Raw genomic sequence first — 13,763 nt, 5'->3', positions numbered from 1 at the left:
CAACCAGTACGTAAACCACAAGGAGTACTTCTCAATGGTGCTGCAAACACTGGTGGATCACCAGGGACGTTTCACAGACATCAGCGTGGGATGGCCAGGAAAGGTGCATGACGCCCGCATCTTTAGGAACTCTGGGCTGTTTGAGCGGCGGCAAGAAGGGACTTACTTCCCAGACCAGAAAATTACCGTTGGGGATGTTGAAATGCTAATAGTTATCCTGGGGGACCCAGCCTACCCCTTGCTCCCATGGCTCATGAAGCTGTACACAGGCAGCCTGGACAGCAGTAAGGAGCAGTTCAACTATAGGCTGAGCAAGTGCAGAATGGTGGTAAAATGTGCCTTTGGACGTTTAAAAGCTATTCGCTGACTAGGTCAGACCTCAGTGCAACCAATATTCCCATTGTTATTGCTGCTTGCTGTGTGCTCCATGATATCTGTGAAAGTAATGGAGAGACATTTATGGCGGGGTGGGAGGTTGAGGCAAATTGCCTGGCGGCCGATTTTGAGCAGCCAGACACCAGGGCAATTAGAAGAGCACAGGTAGGCGCACTACGCATCAGAAAGGCTTTGAAAACCAGTTTCATGACTGGTCAGGCTATGGTGTGACAGTTGTGTGTTTCTCCTTGATGCAAACCAGCCCCCTTTGTTGATTTTAATTCCCTGTAAGCCAGCCATCCTTCCCCCTTTGAAATAAAGTAACTATCATTTTGAAACCATGCATTTTTTTTTAATTGATTAAAAAAAAATGCATGGTTTCAAAAAAGTGAGATAACTAACAAGGTAGCCCGGGTGGGGTGGGGGAAGAGGGAAGGACAAGGCCACACTACAAATCAAAACTGTTTGAATGACAGCCTTCTGTTGCTTGGACCATCCTCTGGAGTGGTGTGGCTGGGTGCCCGGAGCCTCCTCCCCTGCGTTCTTGGGCATCTGGGAGAGGAGGATATGGAACTTGGGGAGGAGGTCAGGCGGTTGTACAATGGATGCAGTGGGGGGTCTGTGCTCTTGTTGGCTTTCCTTCAGCTGCACCAGACGCTTCATCATGTCCGTTTGCTCCCCCATTAGCCTTAGCATCGCCTCCTGCCTCCGCTCCTTGCGCTGCTGCCTCTGCTCTTCGTGCTCACTTAATGCTATTCCTAGCCTCTAACACTCCATGCATTCAGCTGTGCCCTATCAGTGTGGGAGGACTGCATGAGCTCGGAAAACGTGTCATTGCGAGTGCGTTGTTTTTGCCTTCTAATCTGCGATAACCTCAGGGATGGAGATGATAGGGGGAGTCTAGAAACATTTGCACATGGGAGGAGATAAAAAGGGAGATAAAATTTAAGATGATACATTTCTGAGAATAAAAGGGAGACTCTTTCACAATGAATCAAGCAATTCACAGCTAACAGCACATGTGCTTGCACATTTTACCTATTATATTGAGCGCCTGCCGGTATGGTGCCACATCACACACGGCTGGGAAACAGGATTCGGTTTCCATGCAGCCATGATAAGGCAAAAGGTACGCGGGGTTGGCTTCTTCCACCTTCATAACATGTGGGAATGGTTTCAAACTGCAGCGCCATCCTTTCCCATAGCAAGCAATGCCAGTTGGGTTTCACATTTAAAAGGAGGGGCTGTGGTTTTCGGGTGGATGTGCAGCACACACCTCCCCCCACCCCACCGTGTGACTATTCTCTGGGATGATCCCTTTTAGCCAAGTGCAAACTACCCAGCATGAACGGGGTCCTTTTACTATTCCCTTACAAAAATTCCCCTATTTCAACCAGGTGACCATGAATGATATCACACTTGTGAGGCTAACACAAAGATATAGACCGAATGTTGCTTGAATGCGACCAAAACCCAGGACCATTCGCTGCCATGCTTTATGCTGCAATGATTCTAGAATACTTTTAGGGTACTTCCAGGAGAGCTTCATGGAGATGTCCCTGGAGGATTCCCGCTCCATTCCTAGACATGCGAACAGACTTTTCCAGTAGATGTACTGGCTGCAAATGCATCCCAATTCTTCAGAGAAAATCAAACATTAAACACTATTGCTTTTAAACCTTGTACTGTAGTTACAAATGTGCACTCACCAGAGGTGCCTTCTCCAGCTTCAGGGTCAGGGATCCTGCCTTGGGAGGACATTGGCTCCAGGGTGATGAAAAGGTCCTGGCTGCCGGGGAGAAAGGAGTCACCGCTTGCCTGCTGCGCATTCTCATTCTCCTCTTCCTCCTCCTCCATGTTGCTTGAGACTCCCCCTTTGCAAGTGTCCACAGACAGCGGTGGGGTAGTGGTTGGATCCTCTCCTAGAATGCCATGCAGCTGATCATAGAAGCGGCACGTATGGGGCTTTGATCCGGAGCCACTGTTTGCCTCCTTTGTCTTTTGGTAGGCTTGCCTCAGCTCCTTAACTTTCACGCGGCACTGCTGAGTGTCCCTGTTGTAACCTCTCTCCAACATGCCCTGTGAGATTTTGGCAAGTATGTTTGCATTTCTTCTTTTTGATCGGAGTCCGGCCTGCACAGATGCTTCTCCCCATTCAGCAATCAGATCCAGTTTCTCCCTTTTGGTCCATGCTGGAGCTCGTTTGCAATTCTGGGAGGACTGCATGTTCACCTGTGCTGCTGAGTTCTCCAAGTTTGACCAAACAGAAATGAAATTCAAAAGTTCCCAGGGCTTTTCGTGTTTACCTGGCTAGTGCATCGGAGTTCAAAGTGCTGTCCAGACCGGTCAAATTGGAGCACTCTGGGATGGATCCCGGAGGCGCATACTGTCGATTTGTGTCCGCACTACCCCAAATTCGACCCAGCAAGGTTGATTTTAGCACTGCTCCCTTTGCTGGAGAGGAGTACAGAAATCGATTTTAAGAGCCGTTTAAGTCGACGGAATGGGGTTGGTTGTGTGGACGCATTCACTTTAAAATCGACCTAACCCCGTAGTGTAGACCAGGTCTTAGAGAATAAGTGAATAAAATAAAGAAATAGAGGTAGTTGGGGAGGCAAGATAAAAAGTGAAACAATGACATTTAATTACAATATTCACTTATGGTGGTTTTGGGGGCCGTATGGATATCCTAGAATCATAGGTTTTTAGGAGAAGAGGGAACTATTGTGATCGTCTGTTGCAATCTAGATTGACCTCTTGTATAACATAGGCCATATAATTTCACTTTGTAATTTCTGTGTTAAACTCAATGTCCTCTATTTGAATTAGAGCCTGTCTTTTAGAAAGACATATTTTCTTGATTTAAATATTTCAAATAGAGAATTGTAAATGGTTTCACTTAATCTGCACCTTCTTCCCAGTTTGAGTTTGCCAAGCTTTAAGGTCTAACCATTGATTCTTGTTATGCCTTTGTCAGGTAGATTAAAGATCCCTCAACTCTCAGATATTTTCTCCTCAATTATAGTCCATAATGATGTCACTTCTTACATTTCTTCAATAGACTAGGTAGCGGTCACTGATGGAGCTGTCTAAGAGATACCATAGACAACACAGGTTTTGGGGATGTTTTGTAACTATTGGGAAAGTCTGAACTTGGCACAAGAATTGAAGTGCTGGTTTTGATTATAGTTCTGTTGGTTTTCAGCATAGAGTGTACTCTCAGCTTTGATGTCTTTTTTCACGTAGAGGCTTTGGCATGTGCCAAATTGGCTCTGGCTGTAAATCCAAATGAGACTGCTCTCGTTCTTCTCTCAGGGGTTAGAGTAATAGATCATCATCTGTCCTGAATTGTCCAGTCTCCCAACACTTCTCTGCATTCTTCTCTAGTCAGAGTATATGCTTCATCAGATTGGAGGGCTCAGATCCAAAAGTCTGCAGGAAGTGACCCTCCACTCTGTAAAATGGAGTCAGAGGTTTATTCTCTTGATTTGCATTAGCTGGATATCTGTTTTGAGAGAGCAGTCCTGAAACATTCAGCACTACTTGCCCCTCCTCCTGGGGTTCATTCTTTAATTAGTCTCCCAGAGAGGGGGAATGACAGACATTTCTTAAGGGACACAGAGAAGGATTACTTACAGTGGAACTGATGGCTATTACCATTAGAGATTCACAGAGCCCACCTTCTTTGGAATCCTGTTTTGGAGCTTCAAGTAGGTGGAAATTGTCAACAGTCAATGATACAGAAAAGGCAGAAATATTCATTGAACTTTTCTGTTCCATCAGTAACTAGGGAGGATGCTGAACAGCAACTGCTAAAGTCAAACATCTCTGAATCAACAGAACTGGATAACTTGCAGCAAAGAATATTTAAAAAATTGGCTGAGAAGTTCACTGAACCACTAATGTTGTTTTAAAACAAATTTTAGAGTACTGGGAAAGTTATATGCACATAAGAACGGCCATACTGGGTCAGACAAAGGTCCACCTAGCCCAGTATCCTGTCTTCCAACAGTGGCTAGTGCCAGGTGCCCTAGAGGGAATGAACAGATAATCAAGTCATCTATTGCCTATCACCCATTCCCAGCATATGGCAAACAGGCTAGGGACATCATCCCTGTCCATCCTGGCTAATAGCCATTGATGGACCTATTCTCTCTGAATTTATCTAGTTCTTTTTTGAACCCTGTTATAGTCTTGTTATAGTTCCAGAGGACTTGAAAGAGTTAACATTGTACAATATTTCAAAAGGGTAAAAAGGATGATATCAGTAACTATGATCTGGGGAAAAATCATGGAAAGGCTGATACGGAATTCGGTCAGTGCATTCTATACCAGGGAGGTATGGTAACATCATTAAAACTAGATAGATTGATATTATGGAAAATAGGTTTTGTCAAACAAACTTTTTTAATAAGATTATAAATATGGTTGATAAAGGTAACTGACATAATATACATTCCTTTTGGTATGGCATTTGGCATTGTTCCACATGACATTCTAATTTAAAAAAATAAATTATGAAAGCTCAGTGTAGCCTATATTAAATAGATTCAAAAAGTGGTTAACTAATAGATTTCAAAGAAATTGTAGAATGGGAATAATCATCCTATGTGGCTATTTCTAGAGGGATGCCCCAGGGATATATTTTTATGCAGTGCTATTCAATATCTTTATCAATGATTTGGAAGAAAATAAAATCATTGCTGGTAAAATTTGTACATGACAAAAACTGATGGAATGGTATATGATAGGGACAGATTAGTTCTACGCACCAATTTAGATCACTTGGTAAAGTGGGCTGATTTGAACAACATGCATTTAAGCACTGCCAAAAGAATCTGGGAATAAAGAATGGAGATCACCCTTAGAAGATGAGAGGTGGTATCCTGGAATACAGTGACACTGAAAAGGACTTGGGGATAATGGTAGATAACCAGTTGAACATGAGCTGATATTATACTGTATCTACGAGGGCAAACATGATCCTTGGATATGTAAGAAGTAGAATGTCAAGTAGAAGTAGGGAAGTGTTATTACCTCTGTACATGTTGATAGACTATTGCTATAGAATAGTCTGTCTGCTTCTGGTGTCAGCACTGCGAAATGGATGTTGAAAAATTGGAAAAGATTCAGAAGGTGCTACAGGAATGATTTGAGATCTGGAATACCTGCCTTATCGTGAGAGACTTAAGAAACTTGGTCTATTTTAGTTTATCCAAGAGAAAGTTATTGACTTGACTATGGGCTAAAAGTGCCTCATGGAGAAGAGATTTTTCATAGTAGATGGCTCTTTATGCATTTTCTGCTAAATGAATGAGCTCTAATGGTTGAAAACTAAAGCTAGACAAATGTATCATAGAATCATATCATAGAATATCAGGGTTGGAAGGGACCTCAGGAGGTCATCTAGTCCTCAAAGCAGGACCGATCCCCGATTAAATCATCCCAGCCAGGGCTTTGTCAAGCCTGACCTTAAAAACTTCTAAGGAAGGAGATTCCACCACCTCCCTAGGTAACCCATTCCAGTGTTTCACCACCCTCCTAGTGAAAAAGTCTAGAAATTTAGCCTAGAAATAAGGTGCAACATTTCAATTGAGGGTAATCAAACGTTGGAACAACTTTCTTATGGGTGTGGTGGATATCTTGAATCACTTGAAGTCTTTAAATCAAAAGACCAGATCTTTTCTAAAAGATAAACTAAAGGGCAAAAAAGTTATGCTCTTGACGCAGAAATTCCTGTGGGAAGTTTTATGGCCTCTATTATTCAGGAAGTCAAACTCATTGATTGTAATGGTCCCTTGTGGCCTATAATCTATGACTATTAAATGAAGAGGAGATGGTTTGGGCTGTTTTATACTCACAACAACGAACAACAAACCTTCGGACCTAGGCGATGCTTGTGTGGCCCAAACATGCTGCTTTTTGGAAAATTGTAAGACAGCTGCTCCACGTGCACCTGTGTCAAAATGACTCTGCAGAGATAGTAGCCTTTCTTTTTCATAAATGAGCCTGTTGGTTTTATGAATCAGCTTCTTTTCCTGTGTGTGTGTTCGTTCTCCCCCACTCATCCCCAGAATCATGGTGCTGGAATCAACGTTCTATGGCTGGAATCCATTTTCCTTGTCCTTGTTATGGGCAAAGTAATGTTGGTGTAAAATGTAATTTTGTTTGACCAAGAGAAAAATTAACATAATGGGATTTTGATGTAGTCACTTGGGAATTTCCGTGCAAAGAGATTCTTGTACTTAATTTCACATTCTATTTTAAACAGAGCCTAATCCACCAATAGATGAAGTGATCAGCACACCAGGAGTGGTGGCCAGGTTTGTGGAGTTCCTCAAACGAAAAGAAAATTGTACATTACAGGTGCACAATATTTTCCCCCCCTCTATTTTATGAATGGAGTTGGTGATCATGAAAATTAATGTCGGGATGTTAGTAGCTAAAACAGGTAGACATTAAGCAAGCTACCACCTTCCTCCCAGGTTATGACAATGAAACTGAATCTTAACTCAAAGGACTCCTGCGATTTCAGTTTTAGACCTCTGAGAAGAAGCTGAGTACGTCATATCATAGTATGGTGGCTAGGATGGGACCACGACATTGACTTTCTTCTATATCAGAAGCAGGATTTGAATGCCAGCCTGGAAAGGTGAAATACCAGTGAACTATCCCACATTGTCTTGTTTGTCCTTCATGTGATTGCACATGTCCATTCCACTTCAGGTATGTGCATGCCCAGTGCACCAGAGTTTCTTTGGCATGACCTGTCAAGGTGATGCATGCATCATCTGCTGCCTTGTGTTGCTGCATAATCGTATACAGTGCTGAGCCATCCTAGATCCCCCTGAGTTCCTTCTTGCCACCTGTGATCAGTAGTTGGAGCATGTCAGGTCAGATTGCTTCCGCAAGTTTTTGTCCCTTACATGGAGTGTCTTACCTTTCTGTAAATAGTTAATTGTACTTGTTAGTTAAATTAATATAAATTTTTTTTCTTTATTTTCTTTTGGCATTGGTTCACTATTGTTACGGGGTGCCAGAGCCCAGTACCAAGATATGCCTTGGTCTCCAGTGTTTAAACCTTGTGCTGTCTGCAAAAAGTTGAAGCTGGTGAGCGACCCTCATTTAGAGACTGCTGCCAAATTTGCAGAGACTTTAAGCCCTGGATGAACAAAGACAGAGGCAAGATTACATAAGGATGAGGAGAGACTGCATACCTTGGATGCTAGAAGAGTGTTGACTTTTTACTTAGAATGAGGTCTTTCAGATCTTCATCGCAGTTGTTTGTGACCGTTGCAGACAAGATGAAAGGCTTTACAGTCTCAATACAGAGGATTTCATCCTGCATTACGTATGTGCTTTGATATTGCTGATATACCCCCTCCAAGCAGAGTGGCAGTGCCCGCTACAAAATCTCAAGCAGCTTCTGGAGCTTTTTTTGGCCCAAGTGCCTATAGCAGATATTAGTAGAGTTGCAACTTGGTCATCGGTACATACCTTTACAACTCATTATGCTATATCTCAGCAGTCCAGAGATGTTGCCAAGTTCAGATGAGTAGTTCTTCAATTCTCGTTCAGGTAGACTTTGAAACCTACCTTTGGATTGAACTGCTTATGAGTCACCTGAAGTGGAATGGCATGTGCAATCACATGAAGAAGACAACACAGTTACTGACCTGTTCTGTAGCTGTTGCTCTTCGAGATGTGTTGCACATGTCCATTCCACAACCTACCCTCTTTCACCTCTATATCAGTGTGTGTCCAGTAAGAAGGACCTGGGGAGACAGGGTCTGTGGTGGCTCTACCTGTTATACCATTGTGTAGCAGCATGAGGCAGCAGAGTGTGCATGCGCCATCCCGAAAGGTATCACTGATGGGGAAAAGTCGGTCTCTGATTAACTGGATGTGTGCACACCTGAAGTGGAATGGACATGTGCAACACATCTCGAAGAACAACAGTTACAGAGTAGGTTAGTAACCGCTTTTATGCCAATCCAGAGTGAAAAATTTAGACCTGAATACAGATAACTTCCAGGGTGATAAAGGTAGGAAATCTGTAACTTGAATTGGTTTTGGAAATGTGATTATGGTTTAGAATAGAAGTTAATCTCTTTGTCACAAGCCAATCCCTTGGGAATTCCTTTCACTTTCACTTTGGTTCATTGTAGCTAGAATTTTTTCCTGGCCAGTAGAAAATAGAGGGAAAGGAAGGCCTAACCATACCAAATCTACACAGATTAATGGTAGTTTAATTAAATAAGTGGGGTAGAATAAATGTTCTTTCAAAATTCATAAAATAACAGGTACTTTGTCAGTGCAGTGTGCTGGTTAAATGCTGCCTATGGAGTTCTTCAATACAGGCCAGGGTTTCTTTCCTGTGAAATGGAAGGGTGTGATATATTATGATCTCTTCACACAATACTCTTGCACTCGGTGGCCTCCACTCTAATGGGAAACACTGCTTCTTCTTTGAGTAGTGTCCCTATGGATGCTCTGCTGTAGGTGTATCTGCATCCCTCCGCTGCTGATTGGAGAATTTTGGTAGCCGTGTCCATTTGACCTGTGCATGTGCTGTGTGCTCCCCCCCCGCTTTGTCGTCTGCCATGAGGCTAACCAGAGTTGCCCATGTGAACCCTTCTCAGTTCCTTCTCGACTGCCCGTGGCTAGAGATGGAGCTTTAGCTGTCTGTTAGTGGATCATTACATTCTATAGAATTGCTAATTGTTTAATCTTTTAGAGCTCCCTTTTCTGTTTTCACTCCTTTATCTTTTATTTATTTATATAGCTAAAAGAAACCCTTTATGTTAAACTTTTGTTTTTCTTTGCCCTCCCTCCTTTCATGGACAGGGTATGCCTGGTTCACTGGGCTTCAAGAAGTGACTCATTTTGCAAAGAATCTATCCCAGTGACTGACTGACATTCAGAGTGCGTCTGCTGCCTGAGAGAGAACCACATCCCACAGAAGTGTGGTTTTTGCCAACAATTGAAACCCAGATCCAGAAGGGATAGAGAACTGAAACTCAAGGTTCTCCTAATGGAAGTGGCCCTCCAACCACACTCGAAGCTGCGCTAAGATTCTGGATGGTGAGAATCCTCACCACAGCCCTCTGTATCTAAGGGAGGTGAGCTTAAAGTGTCAACCATGAGCCACTCTCAAAGGCCTCTATGAAAAGGGCTGTGAGTCCCCACAGCGAGCCCTGACCGAGCCGAAAAGTATCTCTGGCTCCCTCGATATCATCGGTACCAACAGCATTGAAGTCATCTAAATCTGGTACCAAGAGCTCACCCAGTACTACCCTGACAGAACATGTTGGGCTATCTAAGGACCCGACGGGCACTGGCAAAGAATTATTAGTACTGCGTGGGTGAAAGAAAACTAGAGAATCCATCCTAGGGAAGGCTCCTTCAGTGCAGACATCAATGTCACTACCGTTGTCAGCATTCCAGGCACCAGCGGACCATGCGATCAGGATGGCATCACCAACTCCTTCGTTGCATATGTCTCAGTACTGCCAAACCCTACCGGTACCGATGACTGCAGCACTGTTGGACTTCTGGCATGTGACAGACCTTTCAGCGTCTGACAAACTGGATTCACCTGTGCTTGGTACCAGGGCCCTGCTGCCGAGTCCACCCAGAGCTCCAGACTTGCCAGTGACATCATGCCATGCACCCTCGTTTTTGAGTGCTGAGTCAGACAGTGAACAAGAGGACAATCTCCCACCGCTCCTCTCATCTACCATACACTACCCATTTGCAGCATGGAACTCAGCTGTACCACCCTTCTGACCCCAGGCCTCCTTGGTATGGGCTGCTATGTTACCAATCTCTGGGGCTCTTCTAGGGTTGCCAACCCTTCCAGTTTTGCTGGGAGTCTTCTGGAATCAGGCCCTATCTCCTGGAGGCTACTGAAGCCGAACTGGGAGATTTTAGGTACTAAAAGGCCAGCAGTGCAGGGGAGCTAAGGCAGGCTCCCTGCTTGCCCTGGCCCTGTGCTGCTCCTAGAAGGGGCTGGCACGTCCCTGTGGCCCCTGGAGGAGGCCAGGGGGCTTCATAGGGTTGGAAGGAACCTCAGGAGATCATCAAGTCCAGCCCCCTGCTCAAAGCAGGACCAATCCCCAATTTTTGCCCTAGATCCCTAAATGACCCCCTCAAGGATTGAACTCACAACCCTGGGTTTAGCAGGCCAATGCTCAAACCACTGAGCCATTCCCGCCCCGAGTGCTGACTCTGCAGCTCCCATTAGTTGGGAATTGCGGCTAATGGGACCTACGGGGGGCGACGCTTGTGGGAGCAGCATGGGGCCAGGGCAGGCAGGGAGCCTGCCTTAGCCCTGTTGTGCTGCCGCCTGAGCTAAGCGCCTCCAGGCCGGAGCCTGCACCCTGCAGCCCCTTCTGCACCCCTACCCCAGCCCAGAGCCCCCTCCTGCACCCAAACTCCCTCCCCAAGCCTGCACCCCCCGCCCCTACCAACACTCCAAGCCCCTTGGGCCCAGCATGGTGAAAGTGAGGTGAGGGTGGGGGAGAGCGAGCGACAGAAGGAGGGGAGTGGGGCCTTGGGGAAGGGGGAGTGGCAGGGGTGTTTTGGGTTTGTGTAATTAGAGAGTTGGCAACCCTAGGCCCTTCCCACCTTCTCAGTGGCCTTACTGGGACTCTTGGCAGGCGTGTAGACACCGTGCCTCCTGTGGCTCTAGCCTGGCCTATCAAGAGCCCATGAGACCCCTCCTTCGGCTGCTGTGTCGAGGATGTCCGAGCTCCCTGAAGAGTTAGGAGAGGAACAAGAGGCTGAAGTCGAGGAGATTACCAGCCAGACCAACTTCTCATCTTCATCGCCAGATGAGAGAGTGATGACCCCTCCTCTGTCGTTGGCAGGTGACTTCAAGCTTTTCCAGGAGCTAGCTCAGAGGGTGGCAGATGCATTACAACTACCATTACAAGAGGTGACACCATAAGCCTATTGGACATTCTACACTCCTCTGCATTGTTCAGAGTAGCCCTCTGTATTAACAAGGCCTTCTTGGACCCTGCAAAACTCATATGGCAGACCCCAGCATCGGTCCTGCCAACACGCAAGCAGGACAATAAAAATTACTATGCGCCAGCAGAAGATACGGACTTTCTCTTCTCTCAGGTGCACGCCCCCATCCCTCCCAATTTGATTATTGTGGATGTGGTGAATTCAAGAGGCTGTCAGAATCACCTGAAATCCACCTTTTGTGACTGGGACTGGAAGAACCGTAATCTTTTTGAGAGAAAAATATATTTGGCGATGGTAATTCCAATGTTAGAAAAAGGAGACTGGTTCACGGCCTCGACTTCCAAGATGCTTATTTCCACGTTTCGATCATACTGTGTCACAGAAGTTATTTCAGATTCACACTAGGCCAGGACCACTACCAGTACAAGGTACTCCCTTTTGGCCTCTCATCGGCCCCAAGAGTGTTCTCCAAGGTCCTCTCTGTGGTGGCAGCCCACCTGTACTCCAAGGCATTATGATCTACCTTACCTGGATGATTGTCTCCTCAGGGCGCATTCCTTTGTCGAAGCCCAGCAAGTTATCCATACCACACTGGATCTATTCAAGAATCTGGGCCTGCAGGTCCATGCACAAAAATCAACATTAATACCAATACAGAGACTAGAATTCGTAGGAACTGATCTCGACTCTGAGCGAGAGCGCTCCTCCCACAACACAGATTCCTCAGTGTCTCCACGCTTATAGAGACAGTGCAATCCAGCCGTTAAATATTGGCCAGACATTGCCTTCAGCTTCTGGGGCACATAGCCATGAGCACATCAGTGATAATTCATGTGCCCCCCCCCCCCCCCCCCCGGCCCCCCAACTCATTAATTTTCCAACCTTTTATCCCAAACCTCACCAGGATAATAGGCAAGCCATGTTCCATATGCTCAACGTAAGGAGAGCCTTGGCGTTTTAGTTGGACAGGACAAGAGTTTTTAGAAAATCTCCAAGTCTCTTCCTTTCCATCATGGACAGGTCTAGAAGCACAGCGATTTCAGCTCAATGACTCTCTAAATGGGTCTTGGACTGTATCAAACTCTATCAGATTCACAATTTAGCACTCCCATCTACAATCTGCACACATTCTACGAGATGGGTTTCCTCATCCGTTGCCTTCTCCACGGGTATCCCTATATCAGAAATTTGCAGAGCTGCACATACATTTTGCAGAATACTATGACATCCTGGGGGAATCTGGTGCAGATGCATCATCCATCACAGACTCGACTCCAAACCCCCAGCCTCCAGTGGGGGATATTGCTTGGGAGTCACCTACAGTGAAGCATTCATAGAGACACTACTTGAAGAGAAGAAGTTACTCACTCTGTGCAGTAACAGTGGTTCTTTGAGATGTGTGTCCCTATGGGTGCTCTGAGTCACCTTCCTCCCCTCTACTTCGGAGTTCTCATCCATACAGTACAATCTGTAGTAGAGACGGAACTGAGGAGCATTCGCCTGCACAATGCTAGTTAGCCTCGTGGCCGACCACAAGGGGGAGGCAGTGCATGCACGGGCTGAACAGACACTGCTACTAACATTCTCCAATCAGCAGTGCAGGGACGCAGATACACCTACAATGGAGCATCCATAGGGGGACACATCTTGAAGAACCATCATTACTGCACAAGGTAAATAACTTCTTCATATTGGAATTTGTAATCTCCATGGACCACTCTTCTGTATGTAAGATGAGAATAGGTGAAATAGTGCTCCATTATGCGTAGATGGCAGTTCTCCAGGTCCTGACACGCTGTCAATGCAGTCCTAAATTGGGCAAAATTTTGTCTCCCCTACTATGTAAGTTACATCACCTGTGATTAAATCTATATTGAGAATTGAAGGGCAAAATGCAAACTAAGTTAAGCCTATAAATGTGTCAAACATCCCATGAACCAAGCTGTAGAGGGCAGAGATAGGTTTTTTTCCCTGTGAAGCATCAGGTGCTCCATGATCTATTACACCTGGGTTATTCCTCCTCCTCTTCTAAGCAGGGAGCTCTTTTCTCTCCCCCCCCCCCCCCCCCCCCCAAAATCTTTCAGCTACTTGGGACAGCTTTGCAGAATCTCCAAGCCAGTAGCTCCTTGCTACTCAGTGTCCCCGCCAAGGTGAAACCTGGCAACAAGGGCTGACTCAAACAGCAGCAACTGAGCAGGCAAGCCTTGAGTTGCTTGGAGTGGAAATTAAGTAGCAGGAGCTTGTTTTTTTTCAAAATGCCATCTGGGATGAATTATGGTATCCAGGAGTTGTAACCCATCATGCAGGATGCCCTATCGATTTCAGCCTGCCATAGTAATCAGGTGTGTTGCCCCAGATGCTCCAGAAAGGGTATGTCTACACAGCAAAGAAAAACCCATAGCTGGCCTGTG

General features: G+C 45.5%; 1 protein-coding gene across 9 annotated transcripts in view; it reads left to right on the top strand.

Moving 5' to 3' along the window:
* KPNA1 (karyopherin subunit alpha 1) overlaps positions 1-13,763 on the top strand; it is a 152,186-nt gene that overhangs the window by 38,128 nt on the left and 100,295 nt on the right. For all 9 annotated transcript variants that reach the window (XR_005227017.2, XR_006284180.1, XR_006284144.1 and 6 more), the window contains one exon: positions 6,647-6,741. Coding sequence is in view for 6 of the 9 variants with exons in the window: in XM_037910452.2 (XP_037766380.1) it covers positions 6,647-6,741 (95 nt within the window). In the remaining 3 variants the exon portion in view is untranslated. The remainder of the gene's footprint in view (positions 1-6,646; positions 6,742-13,763) is intronic.

This window comes from Chelonia mydas, chromosome 1 (genome assembly GCF_015237465.2).
Source record: "Chelonia mydas isolate rCheMyd1 chromosome 1, rCheMyd1.pri.v2, whole genome shotgun sequence".
NCBI lineage: Eukaryota > Metazoa > Chordata > Testudines > Cheloniidae > Chelonia > Chelonia mydas.
The sequence above is the reverse complement of the archived record's forward strand: the minus strand, read 5'-3'. Positions and strand labels throughout refer to the sequence as shown.